Below are 22199 nucleotides of genomic sequence, written 5' to 3' on the forward strand. Positions count from 1 at the left end.
GGTTGGCCAAAACCAATGTATTGGTAAGGTAACTTGGAAGGGAATAGGGCACATTTAGTGCTTGTGAGAGGAGGTGGCCCTAATGCATGTTTATTTAGGGGGTGAACTATCCAGCAATCTTGCTAACTCGGAGGAGCAGGTCGCTGAACAAGCCATAGACTTCCTTGTTCAGAAGAAATAGATTGTCGTGCAGGATACAAACCTAGAGAAGATGGAAATGTATAAGGGTTGTTGTAATTTTTATAAGGCAAAAACGGCAGCTCTTGAATCTGTGGAGACTGCCACTGCTAGGTCTAAGCCCTTGGGTCGTACCAAAATGAAGATTTCGGTTCCTTCTTTCCTTCCTAAGACCGTCTTTGTAGACTTGCGGAGCATTTGGCTTGAAGTGGTGGTTGCGTACGAGGTTGATGTTGATGAAATGGATTTCATCACGCAATCAGATGGCCAGTACGTTTGTTGTTTTACAGTCAGCTGGAAGAAACCAACCCCAAGGGAACGGTACTTCATTGGGGAGTGTTCAGACACTCTTGAAAAGGCCAAGCATAGCTTAGCTAGGAAGGCAATAAATTATTTTCAGTCCTTGTATGGTTTCTCTGCCAAAGATGCGAACTACAAAAGGATGATCTACTCAAAGATTCAGTGTGGTTTCCAACGTACAAGATACATGGCTGCTAAGAGAAGTCATGTTTGTGTCGTTGCTGATCTGGAAACTGTGCCAGTGTTTGTTGCTGATAGCTACCACACTCCTGAAGGGCCGCCCTATGGTATACGTTCTGGGTTAACACTGCCACCACCGCCTAAGCGGAGAAGGTGTGCTACTGGGTCCTCTGCTACATTCGTAGCATCTCCTGGACTAGATGGTGCAATCACAACTGATGGAGCAAGAGTTGGTGCCGTGGGACCACAAGACAAATGCATCATCGAATGATCTTAGGCTCAATCTATGCCTACTGACCGGTCCTATATTAAGACAACTTAGCTTGCGCCTTTGAATAACTCGCCCTGTTAGGTTATGTTGCAGACTTAGGTAGTTACTGCATTAGAAGGAATGTTTCAACCTTAGAACTACGGGGTTGCCTTTTGTTTAGGGCTTGATAGAACTGTAATGGATGCTATTTGTACCTTTGTTTTGGCGTATAAGCTGGTAATATGGAATATTTTCTCTTTATCTTGCTTGTTGTCAAATGGTTTAAAAATTTGCTTAATTATTTTTATTACCATCCTCGTGTCATTCCCTATTTAATGGTATGGTTCAGCGCATTCTGTGAGATCACTTTACCCATGTGTGTGTATATTTTACAACTAAGCTTAAGCCTAAAACAACAGTTTGGTAGTTATTTAGCCTAGCGGCTGCTCCTGGAGTCTACATAACTTAATTGTCATAGAATCAACTTCTGAAGGCTAAAATTTAAATCGTACGAACAAAGTTTACGCAGACGCCAGTGCCAGAAGAAACATGATGTGTAATATGGTGTTTCCCGCTTCTATATTTGTAATCGCAATAAACGTGTAGACGCATTGGTTCCTTTTGAATGCTTAACTCCGCACCAATGTCAGGTGCATATGTAGTCCAGATACTGCATAGGCTTATACGCTGCACTGCACATTTAACCTTGTTCAATTACCATTTTCAGGATACACTGCCATGGACGAACCTTCTATTGTCCTGCGGAGAGGGCGTAGAACTGGTAAACGGGATGCGGCCCGTACCTCTAACAACGAGGGTGAAAAAACAAATAACACATATAAAAGTAGGCGATTGGGAAGCCCTTGTGATTGTGCAGCTTCACCCACGGAAGAAGGTAAGCGTCACCAAACCAGTTTGTTTATCGTCCTAAAGATAGGGTAAATGTTGTTTGCGTGACATGTATCGTTGCTTTACAGCATCCCTGGACTGGTTACTATAAATTGCGAACATTAAATATTACCTCATATATCCTTTAACAACTTAAAAACGTTACGTTACGAATAGATTTAGTTAAAACAGTTGAAGCACACCATCAGTAGCTATTTGTTGTGATATATAATGTTTAAGATTTGTGGGTCTACAAATTTGTACGGCCTTTTAAAGGGATTTACAACTGAACTTGATGGCTTGATATACTCTACTGAACATAGTGTGAATTCGTTTTAGAAGTATTGTCTGTTTTGTGGTGGTACCTAATGACCTACTATAACTGAATTGTCTTTATCTTTCCACATCAAATTAACATAGATGGACATACTGAGCCACTAAAAAAAGGACGCCGGACTGGTAAGTGCAAGACAGCATCTACCACCACTGTGACAGGTGAACCAACCATACTGTCATATCAAAGCCACCGCAGTTTAGCATCTGCGCAGCAAGCAACGGAGACTGCTGCGGGGATTGGGTTACAATGTACAGCTAATTGTTCAGAGACTGTCAGTCAAACGGAGAAGCGGAGAAGGAAACAAAGCGGCAATGTGAGAAAAGGTTTGGCTACCTTCAGTATGTTTTGAAATGGGAGCTGCATATTTCAACAGGTTCTATTAACTGGCCGGTTTCATATTTAGCAGTTGCTATAATGTTATTGCAGATAATTAATTTAGTATGTACTATTAGTTTTAAAAACCTGCAGAAACACGCCTAAGCCTTCTGGTCTATCAGAGTAGCCAAGATAGTGTTCAATATATTTTTTGGGTTAAATTTTTTTTAATGAAATTGGCCTTATTGCATCTGTTGGTGAATTCGTTATGTTATTTAACAGAAAACCCAGCTGTTTTGTAGTCATCCGATGCACGTGACAGTTTGAATCCGAAATTTTCAGTAGAAGATGGATTTACTACCCCAAAAACAAGGCGGAAAAGGGTCCTGAAAAAAAGTGCGTTTGTACAATCAATATTAATTAATCAATGCTGTTTTTTTGTTATGACTCATTCTCAATTGCAGTTGTTAAATAATACTATGTTATTGAACAAAAATTCTGGCTACTTTGGGGGGGGGGGGCCTGTGCCTACAGAACCAGGAAAGTTGAAACCACCAACTATGTGCCCTGATTGTGGGGCGATTAAATTTGAGTATGAAGCTAAGGGTTTTTGTTGTTGTAGCGGCGATATTCAGCTGGCTTGTAACAAATATCCTGAAGAACTCCTGCGTCTGTATAATGCAAGGGATGACGAAGCAGTGCATTTCCAAACATATTCGAGGTTGTATAATAACTTATTTGTTTTTAGCTCTCTTGGAGGAACTTTTGAAGCGAACACCAAAAATGGTATATTCGTTTTCAAGGCACATGGCCTGGTTTACCATTTCTTGCCAGACCTAATACTAATGGACAGCATTCCCAGATATCTACAGCGGTATTTCTATGATGGCCAGCATGAAAAGGAAAACCGCCTTGGGCTGTTTCCTAATCTAAACGAACAAATTATTCTGCTCATGGGTCTTATGGATGATAATCCATATGGAAAGTTCTTTAGATATTTAAAGGAGATAGAGGTGACTGAGTATATAAGAAGAGTGCTCAGCACTGCACCAACTCATGACCAGAGTGTATACAATGCCCCAACATCAGATGAAGTTGCAGTTGTTTGGCCAGACAGGATAGCCGTGCAAGGAAATGACGGCCCACACATTATTACATATGGCAGAGGATCACACAACCTTAGGATACGCCATTTCATTGGCTGCTATGACCCTTTACAGTATCCACTTTAATTGCCGAAGGGCGACAGTGGGTGGCATCAGGGTTTAAAGAAGGTTTCCAGTCCTACATTTGATGCCGAGTTAAACAGCACATTTCCGATATCTGCATTTTCAAACCAAGAGCCTGAATCTCTTGTTCAAGCAGAAGTAGCAAGTAAGTAGCATTTATTATGCTTCACATGTTTTATTTGCATTTCCTCGCTATTTATTACTGCTTTTATATGTGCAAGATGCTGCTAGGAGGCACACAAGAGCTGACAAGCGTATTTCCTACAAAGAGTACTATGCGTACAAGTTCCAGATCAGACTTGGAAACTACCTTCTTCGAGGAGGACGACTGTTCCAACAATATATCGTTGACATGTATGTCAAAATTGAAAACACACGTTTGGATTTCTTGCGACTGAATCAAGATGTAATTCGTGCTGACCTGTATCAGGGGATTCTAGACACCCTTAGTTTGGGGGAGAATATTGCATGTAATGTTGCCAAAAGAATTGTGTTGCCGCCTTCTTTTTTGGGGGGCCCAGAGATATGAGACGAAGGTATTTAAACGCAATGGCCATTGTTCAAAAATATGGTAAACCTGATCTATTCATCACTATAACGTGCAACCCTAATTGGCCAAAGATAAAAGCAGAGCTGCTGGGTCCTGGTGAATAGGCGCACAACAGACCAGATTTAGTGGCCCGAATTTTTAGAGCAAAGTTAACAATGCTCAAAAAAGAAATAAAGGAAAAGAAGATTTTGGGAGAGGTTGCTGCCATGATTCATGTTGTGGAGTTTAAAAAAAGAGGACTTCCGCATGCACATTTCTTGCTAATAATGAAACCCGCATATAAAGTGACACAACCCGAGAAGTTTGACAATTACGTGACAGCAGAGTTGCCGTCAACTGATAATCCTCACCTTAGAAGTGTTGTACTCCGCCATATGATGCATGGGCCCTGCGGTCCCGATTTCCCAAAATGCCAGTGTATGCAAATTAAAAATAGGAAAAGGGAATGTAGTAAAGGATATCCTAAGAGGTTTTGTGGGTTCACAACAAATGGGTCGGACTCTTATCTGTTATACAGGAGAAGGGATACTGGTGAAACAGTTGTCGTAAGGAAAGCCACCATGGATAACAAATCAGTTGTCCCTTACAACCCTTACTTACTTGCCATGTTCGATTGCTACTTGAATGTGGAGGTTTGTTCAACCATCATAGCTGTAAAGTACTTATAGAAGTATGTATACAAGGGTCATGACAGGGTTTTATTCAATGTTGCGGATAGAGGAGTGGCTCCAGTTGTGGATGAAATTGAAAAATTCCAATCGGGAAGGTATGTTTCACTGCCGGAGGCAGCGGCTCGTATTTTTGGATTTAATCTGTTTGAAACGTACCTACCGGTATAACCTCTCCCAGTCCACACACTGAATAACCAAACAATTAGGTTTGCGAATAATGAAGACCTAGCAGCAGTTGTATCGGATGAACTCAGGGCGAAAACAATGCTCACAGAATTTTTTGCGACCAATTCAAATCTAACCGAGGGCCCTAGATATTTGTACAGCGAGTATGTAACACCCCCACACTCCAAGTGCCTTACCAGGACCACTCAGGTATAAGGATGCCCCCATCTCGGTTACCCGAGGCATGATATTCATAAGACAATAACGAAACAACTTTAAAAGTAAATAAAGTTTAAAGTGATTACATAGCAATTCCAAACTGATAAAAAGAAATACAAGATTCTCAGACGGTCTACTGCTAAAACTATCAAAACTATAAGACATCGTCGACACAAAATGAAGACTTCTAACCGCCACGTGATGACTCATCCCAGCTATCCCATACGCGTCATATCATAGCTGCTCAATAATCGCTCACCACCCCGAATGGATCACCACGCTTTTTAAAACATTTAAACGGGTCGTATTTAATCACACAACTCAATATATCTACAATAAGATAAACAGACATGCTTAATCACACACACACACATCACGCCAATTCCGGTCATCTCAATCACGATCGTCCACGGGACCACCGCGTTGGGGGGACCGCACCGCACCCACCAAATCCCCGCTCCACATAGTGAGCGATAACCCTGTCCATTAATGTGCACATCCCTTCTGTGGCGGGTTCCACAGAATGCGAAACTAGGGCGTGAAGCCACTCCCGCAAGTGACCCCACTCGGTAGAGGCCACGCCTCGCGAACCACGCATAAACGATCACAACCACAATCACAAAACAATTACTATATCAAACAACCAATCACAATACATCAACCAATATCCCATTATGGGACTAATACTGAGTAGGAAATCCTACCTGGAACAGCAACACAATCAGACGGTCTCAACAGCTGTATCACAAATCCTTTTCTAAGAATCCCCCTCCTAACATATAATCACATAATTACTAACAATCACAAAACTAACACAAAACCCCCAATCCCAAAATTAGGGTTTAACGAAACTTGACGAAATACTATAAAATTGGTATGTAGATCTTACCCTCGACGCAAGGATCACAAAGGTATAAAGAACGATGGAATCCGACCTCTCAAGCTCCGGGATTTGTCAACAACACGGATGAATGCGAAGAACGTAACTTGAATCTCCCTTTTAATGTTATTAGATTTGTAAAAGTGTATTATGAAAGTGACGGAAAGATTTATATATTAATCCGTGTTATTAACAAAACCCGTCGAATTATCACTCGCTAACCGAGTTACTCGATCGAGTAGCTAAGGTACTCGATCGAGTGCCCCCTTACTCGATCGAGTATCCTAGTTACTCGATCGAGTACCCAACAGGTCAGAAACTATTTTAAAACGCAACTCACCCTTACTCGACAGAGTAAGGCCTACTCGATAGAGTACCCAAAGACTCATAAATACGGAGTATTACAGTCTTCCCTCCTTAAAAAGAACTTCGTCCCCGAAGTTCAACCCATACATAAAAACAAACATACTAACTCGGTTAAGACGCAACAAAGCTACCAAGAACTCAAAACAACACCCCAACTTATAAAACATGAAACCATGAACTCTTATCACAAACTCCACCAACTATTCCTACCTCCACATATCGCTCACGATGTCGTATCAACTACATCATAAACTCTCCAAACACTAACTTCATACACTACCAACTACCATCCACTAACGCTGCTAGCTCCATAATATATCATCCACTACCAAATCCAATATCAAGACACTCATAGACATTAAACGGAATGTTACATTCTACCACCCTTAAAAGGAACTTCGTCCTCGAAGTTTACTCACACTCATAACCTCATCATTCAACTGTCAACACTAGTGAAATATTCTCACACTCCTAAAATCACGCTACTACAAGCACGGCCATGGCCTTTTAACAACATCAACCACAATATATACAACTCTACTTCGAATTATACTACGACATGCACAATCATCAAATTCTCTTTTATCGCATCCTACTCCTCTTGAGATAAATGTTACGTCCTCGTAACTCACTAATACTATATCCTTAGTTATATCTTCTCATTATTTTCATCACCATCACATGTCATAGATAACCGCCTATAAACCCAACACTCACCATTCCTATATCCAAGGCTCCCATACATAAACATTTCTCATACCTCAACTCATCCTAAGATACCACCTAACCTATACCATAAAACTCGTAGCAAAATCACCATACCAACTCTTCATTATTACTGCAAAACAACATACCTCTCTATGTAAGGCACTTATCTCCCAGAAGCATAACTCACGATCCACACTCGTTACGTACACGCACACTAGATCCTCAAGTTCTTTCTTCCATTACCGCAAAACTCATACACAACTTAACATGACACTAATTCCCAATACCCTACACTCACTGTCTCAACAAAAGATTATGAACCACCTGCCGCTTTCAGATAGTTACAACACATGTTCTACGAATCACTTGCCATGAGTATGACTACCGATGCCTCATCTTAAAACAACTATGTCCCATCAACAGAATATCACTATATCATGACAACAACGAAAACATATACAACTCTCTTTCATATCATATTCTACTCTCATACCCAAGTTTCGAAACGGTAAGAAACATCAACAAACAAAACAACAAATACATGTTCAACCAAAACTCACAAGGGATAGCAGCAAACAAAACAACAATCTATGTTTAACTGGTATGTACTTTCGAAAACTCGCATCATAATCATCTCGCCTACTCCACCACAACCGGTGACGGCATCGCAACCCCGCCACCAACAGCCACACCGCAGTGCGAAAATACCCGCATCATAACACGAAGTACCGTGCCCGGATCACCACCCGAGGCACCACAACCGCACCGATAGACATCACAACTTACTCAAACCCATAAACACTGACTCAGCATAACTTCTCAGACAAGAAAACTTACTCAAATCCACTTTATTAAATCACAACGCAACATATTATATGGATAAACAGATAAGCACCTCATGAACATCATCTCCACCATTTCACGGAATACGCATGTGTTGTCAATACACCTAAAATTATAACTAACTATGTCAAATCAATCAAATTATTACCTTTTTAGCCTCATTCCATCAGATTGTCGTACCCTACATATATCACTAACATTCATATAACATCTTTATAACTATCACACCCTACCGCTTCTCGTGAGGTCAGAACCTCACACAAAAATTTATACACATCATAGACCCATAATCACATCCAACTAGTCAATCCTGATCACGTAAGTTACCACTCGATAAAGGTTACCTGTCGCCCGAGCTTAACTCGTATGCCCCTCATAACATATTTTCCCATTCGCATAACCATCCCCTCATGCCATACCATTAATATTCAACTATTAGCATCCGCCTCATCTAACCACATCTTATACCTTCTCACAACTATACACAACAATCAGGTCCCTACCAAATCAACCTCTTTTGAATTGCTACCTTTCTAATATACCATCACTCTTAACCATTAGTCACAAACCATAACACCACCACTGTCCGGACATCAAATCTCTTTCACTCATCTCTAAACATCACGATTTCTTTCCTATCTTCGATTAACATTCCAAATAACTATCATCAAATTCACCAACAAAATTACATCAACATCATTCCCAATACTATCTTACTCGTATTTTCATCTAACTCTCCACCAATTATCTATTATCGTGCAAATTATCCATCAACTTCTTACTCCCTTAATTCCTCGAAACTCATGATTAATCATGTTGTCCTGAAATTTCTGTATAATCACTAACTTACTTACTCTTGATAGTATCATACATCTCGACGATTCCTTACTTTTATGTCACATAACTCAGGTCAACATTTTCCTAGTTTTGCTCCCCTCATTCTTTTCTTGTACACTCGACATAATCAATTAACCATTCAACTCCTTATCACTTCTACCTAACTTTTTAGTGTTCCGGTTACTTTCTCACTGCTCCAAAACTCACATCTAATTATTTCATATCGATATCATCTCACTCTTTCTTATCACAAATATTCTCTTATTATGTCATCAATCACCCTTGCCACTAATCCATCCATAGAATCAACGTTTACTGTTCAACAATTACATCTCTAAAAATCAAAATTCCTTTCATACCGCTAATTGCCCAAAGAAATCACACACGAGAGTTTCATCTCTTAATAAACCAAATCTCCCAAACTCATTCACTGTCTACAAATCCACCTCGCGACATGTCTCCACAAAGTTCACTATATACTACTCTTCTCACCCTTTTAAAACGAACTTTCACTATGTATATTCTTAACCCACACGACTCCTAATCATCCCCCTCCATGATTCTTTACACATCTCAAGATGCCACCATTTGCGTCCCTCATTTCAATCTTTTCATTCTCACGTTCCATAAACTCACATCATCCCTGGCCCACATTCACTTACTTTTACGTTACTCAACACACAACTATATCACTCATCTCATTTCATCTTAGAAAACATGCTCTATGTCTCAATTAAGCCATAACGATCTTCCTTTTTCTTTTTCCACTATCTATCACAACCACGTATAACTCATGTCCTCCCATCGAACTCATACTCACCACAGGTGCCACTCACTACACCACAAGATTGGGGTAACTTACGCGTCAAGACCAACGTACAAGTAAAACAATGCATAAAGAAGCAAAATAACCACTTTGAATTAAATATAACATGCAACGGATTCAAAAGATAAGCATATGACCCAAAATAGGGGTCACTAGATCGAGTACAGACCACTCGATCGAGTAAAGGACTTACTCGATCGAGTAGGTAAAGATCAGAAGCACGTAAAACAAATCACCAGGGCTACTCGATCGAGTAACTAACGTACTCGATCGAGTGCCCCCTTACTCGATCGAGTACCAAGGATACTCGATCGAGTACCCCAATTCTCAGCACTGTCCAGTTTTCGTAAAACAGTCATAACTCACTCATTACTTGGTCGTTTTGGGCGTGTGACCTATCGTTAGAATCGTAAAAGAGCAAGTTATCACCTCCAATTGGAATCACATTAAAATCATTTACGCATCTCAAGTTATAACAGTTTAAAGACAACTTTGTGTCAAATCGACACATAACTATTTGATTTTTACTTCCAAACAACTTAAACAACAACCAAGTTAAACGAAAACAACCCAATACTCATGAAACCAGTAGCCCCAATCACATATTATTATTTTCGAAAACAAAGCAACAACATTCATCATGCACTACCCACATGCTTTTATTCTATAGCCTTTCGTAAGACAAATCATACTCATACATTACAAATCCTATTCCATGTTACTAATACATCAATATTACAAATACACTTCGTCACCTAAACATATTCATAATCACAAAATTCGTATTCTCATGCTATTGCCACTCCATCTTTTCCAATCAATTCATCCATTTCAACCACATTCTTCATACAACATGTACATATGAACAATAGTAGGCATGTATATGAAATCATTATATAAAATTACACAAACAAAATTATGTATAATCATATCACATATGAACTACTCCCTTTTTCCACCACATTACTCATCATTCTCATGTACTTTTCTAATAATTCCAACCAACATTGTAAACCAACTATTATGCAACATGCTTTCAATCAACAACAGTTCTATATACTTCACCAACCTTTCATTCACAAACTCGATCTTCTACTCCAAACATCCAACAATTACAACATACATCATCACATTCACATATAAGCTAACAAGCAACACATACGACCTTGACATACTACCCCCATGTGACCGGTTCAAAATTGTAGGGCGAGTTTGCGACTTCAGAACGTCTCCCAAGCCTTTGCATTAGCTCCTACAACCTTTACCCCGGGTTTATTTTAATTGACTCCCTATATTCATTAAATTCATTGGTTACAGGTTTCAGGATCGTCGCTCTGATACCATTTGTAACACCCCCACACTCCAAGTGCCTTACCAGGACCACTCAGGTATAAGGATGCCCCCATCTCGGTTACCCGAGGCATGATATTCATAAGACAATAACGAAACAACTTTAAAAGTAAATAAAGTTTAAAGTGATTACATAGCAATTCCAAATCGATAAAAAGAAATACAAGATTCTCGGACGGTCTCTTTGCTAAAACTATCAAAACTATAAGACATCGTCGACACACACAATGGAAGACTTCTAACTGCCACGTGATGACTCATCCCGGCTATCCCATACGCGTCATATCATAGTCATCAATAACCGCTCACCACCCCGAATGGATCACCACGCTTTTAAAACATTTAAACGGGTCGATTAATCACACAACTCAATATATCTACAATAAGATAAACAGACATGCTTAATCACACACACACACACACAATCACGCCAATTCCAATCATCTCAATCATCGATCGTCCACTGGACCAGCCCTGCCAGTGGGGGACCGCAGCCGTACCCACCAAATCCCCGCTCCACATAGTGAGCGATAACCCTGTCCATTAATGTGCACATCCCTTCTGTGGCGGGTTCCACAGAAGGCGAAACTAGGGCATGAAGCCACTCCCGCAAGTGACCTCACTCAGCCGAGGCCACGCCTCGCGAACCACAGACAACGATCACAACCACAATCACAAAACAATTACTATATCAAACAACCAATCACAATACATCAACCAATATCCCATTATGGGACTAATACTGAGTAGGAAATCCTACCTGGAACAGCAACACAATCAGACGGTCTCAACAGCTGTATCACAAATCCTTTTCTACGAATCCCTCTCCTAACATATAATCACATAATTACTAACAATCACAAAACTAACACAAAACCCCCAATCCCAAAATTAGGGTTTAACGAAACTTGACGAAATACTATAAAATTGGTATGTAGATCTTACCCTCGACGCAAGGATCACAAAGGTATAAAGAACGATGGAATCCGACCTCTCAAGCTCCGGGATTTGTCAACAACACGGATGAATGCGAAGAACGTAACTTGAATCTCCCTTTTAATGTTATTAGATTTGTAAAAGTGTATTATGAAAGTGACGGAAAGATTTATATATAATCCGTGTTATTAACAAAACCCGTCGAATTATCACTCGCTAACCGAGTTACTCGATCGAGTAGCTAAGGTACTCGATCGAGTGCCCCCTTACTCGATCGAGTATCCTAGTTACTCGATCGAGTACCCAACAGGTCAGAAACTATTTTAAAACGCAACTCACCCTTACTCGACAGAGTAAGGCCTACTCGATAGAGTACCCAAAGACTCATAAATACGGAGTATTACAGAGTACCCCGAAAATTTTGTCTGGAACGAAAAGAAATTTTTTTGGAAAAGCAGGGACCAAGGTGTTGTAATAGGTAGAGTTGCGCATGCTTCCCCAGGAGAGTGTGAACAATATTACCTAAGGCTGCTGCTGGCGCATGTTAGAGGTCCTGTATCATTTAAGGACCTCCTAATAGTTAATGGCACAACCTGCGCATCGTTTCAAGAATCTTCTCTGAAGAGGGGAATACTTGAAGCCGATAATACAGCGGAAAGGTGCATGGATGAGGCAGTGTGGATGGAAATGCCTAATTCTCTAAGAAGGCTATTTGCAACCATCCTGATTTTTGGGTGCCCCAACAACCCAACTAAGTTCTGGGAACAATATTACGATGCATTGTCAGAATATTTTAGGCAGCAGTTTCCAAACGACCCAGAAACCATATTTCGTGAAACAACTGGAAGGGTGGAGGAATTTCTTGAGGGAATGGGCAAGAGCTTTGCAGATTTTAATTTAGCACATTTACATGTAATCCAGGAAGCAGCCTTCCAAAGTACAAGGGATATAAGTTATGCTCTAAGTGCTCATGTTCCTATTTTGCACTTTGCTTCACGGAAAGAACTAAATGTTGGTCAGCGGGTAGCATATAAGGCTATAATTCACCATGTCAAGGTTTAAGTAATTGTTTATCATTTATTTATCTTTCAGAGGGCGAATTTGTTGTGGAATATTACTGAGCACCCGACTATTTGACTGCAGTACTGAGGTAGGGGAATACACTGATTGAGTTCTGACGATTATAAAGAGTTGGCATGTTTGGTGATTATATGACTTATCTGATTACCTTAATTATCTTGTTGAGTATTATTGTTTCATACGTTTCATGCATTGCATTTGCATCGGAGTTGGAGTTGGAGGAGATGTGATTATTGCGATTAAGGCCCAGGCGGGTTCTGCAGGACTTGCCCTGGTGTCCTCAGCTGCGAGCTGGCAGATTGGCTACGGTCGATATATATATATAGTCTACCGGGGATCGGTATGGCTTGGCGTTCCGGGGAAGTGTATGATGGAATAGAATGGAGGATCATAGCATTTCATTCTTTATTATATCGTATTACCTACTCAACCTCGCGGTTGACCCTGTGTATTCGTGTATGCCTGTGATGATCCATTTATTGGGGAGCAGATTGACAGGTTGTTGAGACATTGGGAGCTGGCAGGGGGAAAGCATGGATCACCTGACTTAGAGCTAGCTCACTTTTGTTTTGTTTAGTTGTCAGACTTTATTTTCAGTTTGAGACATGTTTTATTTCCGTTGTAAACATTATAAAATTTTAATTTAAAGTACTGTTTATCTTTCTCTTTGTTATCTACTGCCTCGGGTTTCCGAGATGGTAACACCCTTCTTTATCTGAGGAGTCCTAGTTCAGGCCCTTAAATAAATGGGGGTGTTACAAAGTGGTATCAGAGCGAACGATCCTCAGGCCTAAACCAATGAATCCAATGAATATAGGAAGAGTCTAAATAAAATGAACCCCGGGACAAAACTGTTAAGAGCACACTAAAGGTAAGGGATGAGTTAGGGGCCCCCTCACCCTGAACCATTGGCCCTCTCAGTTTGACCCGGGAACCCTGAGTGCAAATGAGAGGAAGGGTAGAGAAGCTGCATGATGTTGAGCATGACTTCATATATCGTTGCCTAAGTGTTAACTGATTGATATGTTAATTGTTGCATAAAAGAGTTGGTGGGAGGTTGTGTCATAATACTTTGCATGTTTTAAAGTTGATTCATACTTATATCTCTATAAAGTTGTGTTAGAAGGCTATGTCTAGTGATATGCGGTTATATGATCCCTAAACCATGCTAGATAGACAAGTAGGATAAGAAGTGATAGAATTGGCTAGAGTTGCCAAGGTGATTTTGTGTTGCAGCTAATTCCTAAAATTCTCTTGTAGTCATGCCTCCAAAAAGGAACATGGCTGTAAACATCACCTAGGAAGAGTTAGACCGACTACTGGCTGAGAATGAGGCCCTAAAGGCTAAAAGAATGGACCCTGCTAAGATGAGTACAATAGTGGCGAGGCATAACCCTACCATTTTCACTGGAGAGGGGGAACCTCACCTGCTGGGAGATTGGTGTCGGGAGTTCACCAACCTATTCGAGCTGATAGCTTGTCCTGAAGAGCTGCAAGTAGACCAGGCTGCACATTACCTCAGGGCTACAGCTGGGGAGTGGTGGAATAGGAACAAGGCGGAGATTCGACATGTTGCTAGGGATATTGAGGAAGGATACGTGTCTTGGTTGGAATTTCAAGTGATACTAACGGACCAGTTCATGCCAGAGTTCAGGAAAGCTAAGCTGAGGGAGGAGTTCGATACGTTTAAGATGACAGAGGACATGACGGTGGACACATACCATAGAAAGTTCCGACTGTTCGCTTCATATATCGATGAATTTGCTAAGAACGAGACCATGCTGGCTATGAGGTTTGAGAGGGGATTTACGGTGGATATCAAGAAGAGGCTCACGGCAGCTCCACCTACCACCGTTCAGGACATCTATCTGAGGGCTGGTGCTGCTGAGAGGCTCTCCGAGCAGATCAAGGAGGATAAGAAAGGAAAAGCTGAGAAGAGAAAGTCGGAAACTGTCAGTGATAATACTGGGGCCAAGAAGCCGAATTCAGGCAAGTTCAGTGGATACTCCACCAATAGTGCTCCTGGGGGGATGAGGAATCAAAGCGGGGGCAGTTTCGAGGTTCTAGTATTGGAGGTAATGCGTCCAGGGTCACTTGTTTCGGGTGTGGGAAGTTGGGACACAGGAGATTTGAATGCCGAAGTTCTGGAGGAAACCAATCTGGGGGCTTCCGAACACCTACATCTGGGTTCAGTGGGTCTCGGACAGCGGGATCAGGATACAACAACTACCGTACTCCTAACACTGGCTATGGAGGAGGTGCCCGATCTGGGGCAAGTAACAGTTATCAAGGAAGCTACAACAACTACCAGAACCGTAGCCAGCAAAATCAGTCCAGCGGGGGTGGTAATTTCCAGAGAAACCATAACGAGGGGAACAAGCAACCCAATACCGCTTCATCGAGTCGGGCGGAGCTAAGTCCAGATGGCAAGCTCTTTGCCATGGGAAGGAAGCAAAGAAAGGAGGATGCACATGTCGTGGATCGGTACATTTCTTGTAAACTCTAAACCCACCTTTGTGTTATTCGATTACGTGCCACACATTCATTTATATCTAGGGAGCATGTTAGAGCCTTGAACCTTACTACATATGATAGAGTGGTCGATTCTGTTTATAGTACCCTCGGAGAGTCTCGTGCCTTGTGATAGAATCTATACCTGTGTACCTATTCAGATTGGGGAGGTTGTCTTTCACTGTGACCTTATGCAGTTTCCATTGGGTGGGTTCGAGGTGATTTTAGGGATGGATTGGTTGGGAAAGTACAAAGCTTTCATTGACTGTTATCAAAAGAAGATATCTCTGAGAGGACCTAAGGGAGTTAGAGTAACCTACAAGGGATACATGATCAAACCCAAAGTCAAATTTATCTCTGTAAACACCCTAAAATCGAGTCTGAGACCCCTAGGATTTCTGACATACCTGTGGTGAGAGACTTTGAGGGGGTATTTCCGGAAGAGATTCCTGGGCTACCACCTAAGCGCGACGTTGACTTCTTCATTGATCTAAAGCCGGGAGCTGGACCTATTTCTAAACCATCGTACCGTATGGGACCAAAAGAGATGGAAGAATTGAAGAAGCAATTGGATGAGTTGGCTGAGAAGGGTTATATTCGACCCAGTGTTTCACCTTGGGGAGCACCTGTCCTATTCGTCAAGAAAAAGGATGGAAGTTTGAGGCCGTGTGTGGATTACCGAGAGTTGAATAACGTGACTATCAAGAACCGATATCCATTGCCAAGGATCGATGATTTGTTTGACCAATTGAGTGGGGCCGAGTGTTCTCGAAGATTGACTCGAGGTCGGGTTATCATCAACGAGGATAAAGAACGAGGATATCCCTAAGACCGCATTCGAACTAGATATGGACACTATGAGTTCGTGGTCATGCCCTTCGGATTGACCAATGCGCCACCGTGTTTATGGACCCGATGAATCGGGTGTTCACCCATACCGGACAAGTTCGTGGTTGTATTCATCGATGATATTTTGGTTTACTCCAAGAATGAGGAAGAGCACGAGGAGCATCTCAGATAGTGTTGAGAACTCGCGGAGAATCGCTTATATGCCAAGTTGAGTAAGTGCGAGTTCTGGTTGAAGAAAGTTGCCTTTCTGGGGCATGTGATTTCCAAGGATGGGGTGTCGGTGGATCCTAGCAAGATCGAGGCCGTGACTAGATGGCTGAGCCCAAAGAATGTGGGCGAAATTCGAAGCTTCTTGGGACTAGTGGGTACTACAGGAGGTTTGTCAAAGATTTTTCGAAGATAGCAAAACCATTGACATCCCTAATGAGGAAGGAGAACCGGTTAGTTTGGGACGAGAGTTGTGAGAAGGCTTTCTTAACACTTAAAGAGCGCCTAACCACAGCTCCTGTCCTTGCTTTGCCAGATGGGAATGATAACTTCGAAGTGTATACGATGCTTCCAAGAAAGGGTTGGGGTGTGTGTTGATGCGAGCACAGGAAGGTAATCGCGTACGCTTCTCGACAAAAAGACCTATGAGGAGAATTACCTTACCCATGATCTAGAGTTGGGGGCCGTGGTTTTTGCTCTTAAGTTGTGGTGACATTATCTCTATGGAGCGACCTTCAAGGTATTTTCTGACCATAAGAGCCTGAAGTATATCTATACTCGAAGGAGCCGAACATGAGACGAGAGAGATGGATCGAGTTGATTGGCGACTATGACATGAACTTACTCTATCATGAAGGGAAGGCGAATGTCGTAGCCGATGCTTTAGGTCGGAAGTCTATCCATGCCCTAATCAGTGCCAGATCCAGGGTAAGGATGTTCGGTGAGCTAAGGCAGATGGGGATTTACATGATCCGACGAGGTGAGACCGTTGGAGATATGACAGTTGAGCCGGAGTTGTACGAGGAGATTCGAGAGCTACAGAAAGAGGATGCTAGAATCCAGAAATGGCGCAATGAGGTAGAGCAGGCAGGTGCGGAGCCTTACTCTAAATTCAAGATCCATTCGGATGGGAGCTTAAGGTTTGGGCAGAGGTGGTGTGTGCCACTAATGGGAATCGAAGAAGAAAATTCTCACTAAGCGCATGCTACTCCGTATTCTGTACACCCTGGAGGGGATAAGTTATACAAGGACCTCAAGAAGACGTTTTGGTGGCCTAATATGAAGAAGGAAGTCGCCGAGTTCGTATCTCGATGTTTGACATGCCGTAGGGGTGAAGGGTGAGCACAAGAGACCACAAGGGAAAGTTCAGCCGCTAGATGTGCCAGAGTGGAAGTGGGAGAGTATTTCCATGGACTTCATCGTCGGGTTGCCTCGGACTCAAAGAGGTAACAACATGATTTGGGTGATCATCGACAGATTGACCAAGTCAGCTCACTTTATTCCCATGAAAGATACTTGGAGTAAGGCTGAGTTGGCTAAGGCTTATGTTCAGTACGTGGTTAAGTTGCACGGTGTGCCTAAGGATATCGTCTTCGACAGAGATTCCAGTTTCTATCCAAGTTCGGCAGAATTGCGGTCATTGATGGGTACTCAATCAAGATGAGCACCGCTTTTCATCCTCTGCGACGGTCGGGGACGAGAGGACTATTCAGACCCTCGAGGATATGTTGAGAGCTTGTGTTCTAGAGTTTGGCGGATCTTGGGAGGACAGACTGGGGTTGATCGAGTTTTCTTACAACAACAGTTATGACGCTAGCATTGGGATGGCACCTTTTGACGCACTTTATGGTAGGAAATGCAGGAGTCCTGTGTGTTGGGATGATCGAGCAGACGCTGTCATTTTGGGGCCAGAGATGATTCAGGAGATGGTTGAACAGTACAGATTATCAGGCAAAAGATGAGAGCTTCTCAGGACAGACAGAAAAGTTATGCTGACACTAGGAGAAGTGACATTTCTTTCGAGGTGGGAGAGAAGGTACTACTCAAAGTGTCGCCAATGAAGGGAGTTATGAGGTTCGGGAAGCTGAGTCAGAAATTCATCGGACCTTATGAGATTTTGGACAGAGTTGGAGAGGTGGCCTATCGTTTAGCTTTGCCACCAGCGTTAGCCAGAGTTCACAATGTCTTTCATGTTTCCCAGTTGCGGTGGTACCTGAGCGATCCATCACATGTGTTGAGTCCTGAGGTGATCGAGGTGGATGAGCAGTTGTCCTATCTGGAGACACCTAAGGAGATTCTGGACAGGAAGGTGAGGAAGACCAGGAATGGAGAGACAGCTTTGGTGAAAGTCTTGTGGACTAACCACAATGTTGAGGAAGCTTCATGGGAGACAAAGGCTTCCATGAGGGAAAGCTATCCACACCTGTTTGCATGAGGTAAGTTCCGGGACGTAACTTTCTTTTTAGGAGGGTAGAATGTAACATTTTGTTTCCGACCTAAATCCATGAGCTATCTACTTTAGAAAATCTGTTTTGGGGCCCACATCGATGCGTGTGGGGGTTTACTAGATGAGTGAACTTCGGGACGAAGTTCATTTTAAGGTGGGAAGACTGTAATACTCCGTATTTTATATCGCTAATTGAGTCGAGTTAAATGTTTAGTCGTATTGATATCGTAAGATCGAGTTATTCGTAAACTTGTTAAGACGGGTTTAACTGAACGAAGTCACGTTAACTAATTCTTTTTACTACACTTACCCATTTACCCGTTTACCCATGACCCAATTACTTTAACCAATTAACCTAAGTTTAACCTAATTCTACCCTAACAGTACAAAACCCCACTCCCTCACTTGCCTACCTCGTTTCAGCGGCACATTTCCCAACCAACACGCAAATCGAGAGAGAGAGAGTGAGTGTGGGTGTTGACGGAGCAGCAAGGAAGGCCTTAGGGTGGTTGTCGACGTCCATAGTTAACCCTGGTGGCTGTTGAGGTGGCGGAAAAAGGTATGAGTGCAACCTTCTCTTTTGTTTTCGTTTTCTATCGGGTTTTGTTTGTTGTGACGTGACTCAGGGAGGTGATGTTGGTGATCGGTGTCGGGGATATGGTATTGGGTGGTTTGTGTCGTCCCTATTGGTGGCGGTTAGGGAGGTTCTTGGCGGCAGAATTGGCGGCGAGAGGTGTTATTGACAGGGTTAATCAAACGGGTGTTAGCAGGGGTTTTCAGGCGGGTTTTAAATGTTTAGGTTGGGGTGGCACCACCGTGGACTCGGGAGGTCGAAACGGTGGTGCCACGGCCCGAGTGCGTGGTCCGACGGCGAAAGCGGGCTGTGGTGGTTTGGCAGGGGTTAGGTGATGGCTGCGGTGGTTGTGAGTCGAGGACAAGGGGGTGTTTGGTGAGGCACGGTGGTGAACCAGGCCAAATGACGGCCCTGGTTCGACTCGCCGGCGGCAGTCGACCAGGTTGGGGTCGGTTGTTGGTGGTGGGGTCAAAGAGGGGAGCAGGCCTGGTGGTGTTCGTGGTGGTTCAGGCGGCGCGTGAGGTGTGTGGGAGAGAGTGAAGGTGCGGGTTGTAGAGGCGGGTTGATAGGATTAGTTAATGTTGTTTCGATTCTTTTAATCGTGTAACTTGATTTATCTTTTATGTATCGTACTCTTATTTAGCTAAATTAATTCCCAAGTTATTTAAATGTTTAGAGACGGGTTTGAGTCGGGTTTGTAAAATAGAAAAGCTGTTAGATCGGGAAAGTTTCCATTTAAGGAAACTTTCCATTTTAAGAAGTTTCTATTTTTAGTAACTTTCTATTTTGGGAACGGGAATGGTTTAAGTAATTGTTTATCATTTATTTATCTTTCGTAGGGGCTTAATTTGTTGTGGAATATTACTGAGCACCCGACTATTTGACTAACGATCGAGGTAGGGAATACACTGATTGAGTTCTTACGATTATAAAGAGTTGGCATGTTTGGTGATTATATGACTTATCTGATTACCTTAATTATCTTGTTGAGTATTATTGTTTCATACGTTTCATGCATTGCATTTGCATCGGAGTTGGAGTTGGAGGAGATGTGATTATTGCGATTAAGGCCCGACGGGTTCTCGGTAAGATTGCCCTGGTGTCCTCACCGCGAGCGGTGGCGGATCGGCTACGGTCGATATATATATAGTCTACCGGGGATCGGTATGGCTGGGCGTTCCGGGGAAGTGTATGATGGAATAGAATGGAGGATCATAGCATTGCATTCTTTATTATATCGTATTACCTACTCAACCTCGCGGTTGACCCTGTGTATTTGTGTATGCCTGTGATGATCCATTTATTGGGGAGCAGATTGACAGGTTGTTGAGACATTGGGAGCTGGCAGGGGGAAAGCATGGATCACCTGACTTAGAGCTAGCTCACTTTTGTTTTGTTTAGTTGTCAGACTTTATTTTCAGTTTGAGACATGTTTTATTTCCGTTGTAAACATTATAAACTTTTAATTTAAAGTACTGTTTATCTTTCTCTTTGTTATCTACTGCCTCGGGTTTCCGAGATGGTAACACCCTTCTTTATCTGAGGAGTCCTAGTTCAGGCCCTTAAATAAATGGGGGTGTTACAGTTACTTCAGGGATTGCAGCTTCCAATTTACCAACGGGAAGAACAACACACTCTAGGTTCAAGATTCCGTTTGACAGTGATGAGTCACTGACTTGTGATGTCCCAAAACAAGGTAGCCTGGCATGCTTAATAAGGGCGGAGGCCGCCTTGATCATTTGGGATGAGGCCTCCATGGCTAAAAAAGGAAACATCGAGTCTGTTAATATGCTCTGCCAAGATGTGTGCAGTAATTTTGCGCCTTTTGGTGGCAAGGTGATTGTATTTGAAGGGGATTTCTGCCAAGTTCTTCCTGTTTTACTACGTCGCACGCAGCAAGAGGCTGTGGATGCAAGCATAGTCAGCTCAGATATATGGCCATACCTTACCAAATTCAGCTTAACTGAAAATATCAAGCAAGAGCGGATCTTGAATTTGCACAGTTCCTACCAGACTTAGGTAATGGGGTTCTGCAAACAACAGAAAGTGCTTTGGTGGAGATACCTCATAACTTGATGATAAAAACCAAAGAGGGGGAACCACCTGGACAAACCCTGATTGATACAGTTTTCCCAGAACTACAGCGAAAAACGTTCAGTCCAGATATTTTCACTGAGAGAGCTATACGCACGCCACGTAATACTGATGTAGATGCTATCAATAGTACACTAATTGAACATTTTCCGGAGAAATTCATACTTACAAGAGTTTTGACAGTGTTATAGACGACAATTCGAATGTGTATCCTGCAGAATTTCTGAACTCGCTGTGCCCAGCCGAAATGACACCACATGAACTGGTAGTGAAGGAAAATGCTCCAGTTATACTACTGAGAAACATCGACCCAGCTGCAGGGATGTGCAATGGAACACGCCTAATTTGCAAGCATTTTTTCACCCAACATGATAGAATGCGAGATATCAACTGGTTTTTACACAGGAGAAAGAGTTTTCCTGCCAAGGATTTGCCTAAGGCCTTCAAAGACTTCAAAATTTCCAAAGGAAATAGTTCCCTATCAAGTTAAGCTTTGCAATGATGATAAACAAACCCCAAGGTCAGACATTAAAACGTGTAGGAGTTTATCTACTGAAACCCTGTTTCTCACATGGACAATTATATGTAGCATTGTCACGTGCTAGATCTGCTGCTGAATTGAAAGTTCTA

The 22199-nt window shown here is 42.4% G+C and overlaps 1 protein-coding gene across 1 annotated transcript; it reads left to right on the top strand.

The window, feature by feature from the left end:
* The first annotated feature begins 18412 nt into the window (after positions 1 to 18412).
* Positions 18413 to 18889, top strand: LOC141632229 (uncharacterized). Its single transcript, XM_074444791.1, has 2 exons — positions 18413 to 18490; positions 18656 to 18889. The coding sequence occupies exons 1-2, from the start codon at positions 18413 to 18415 to the stop codon at positions 18887 to 18889; spliced, it is 312 nt and encodes a 103-aa protein (XP_074300892.1).
* Positions 18890 to 22199: the final 3310 nt, after the last annotated feature.

This window comes from Silene latifolia, chromosome Y, assembly GCF_048544455.1.
Source record: "Silene latifolia isolate original U9 population chromosome Y, ASM4854445v1, whole genome shotgun sequence".
NCBI classification, from domain to species: domain Eukaryota; kingdom Viridiplantae; phylum Streptophyta; class Magnoliopsida; order Caryophyllales; family Caryophyllaceae; genus Silene; species Silene latifolia.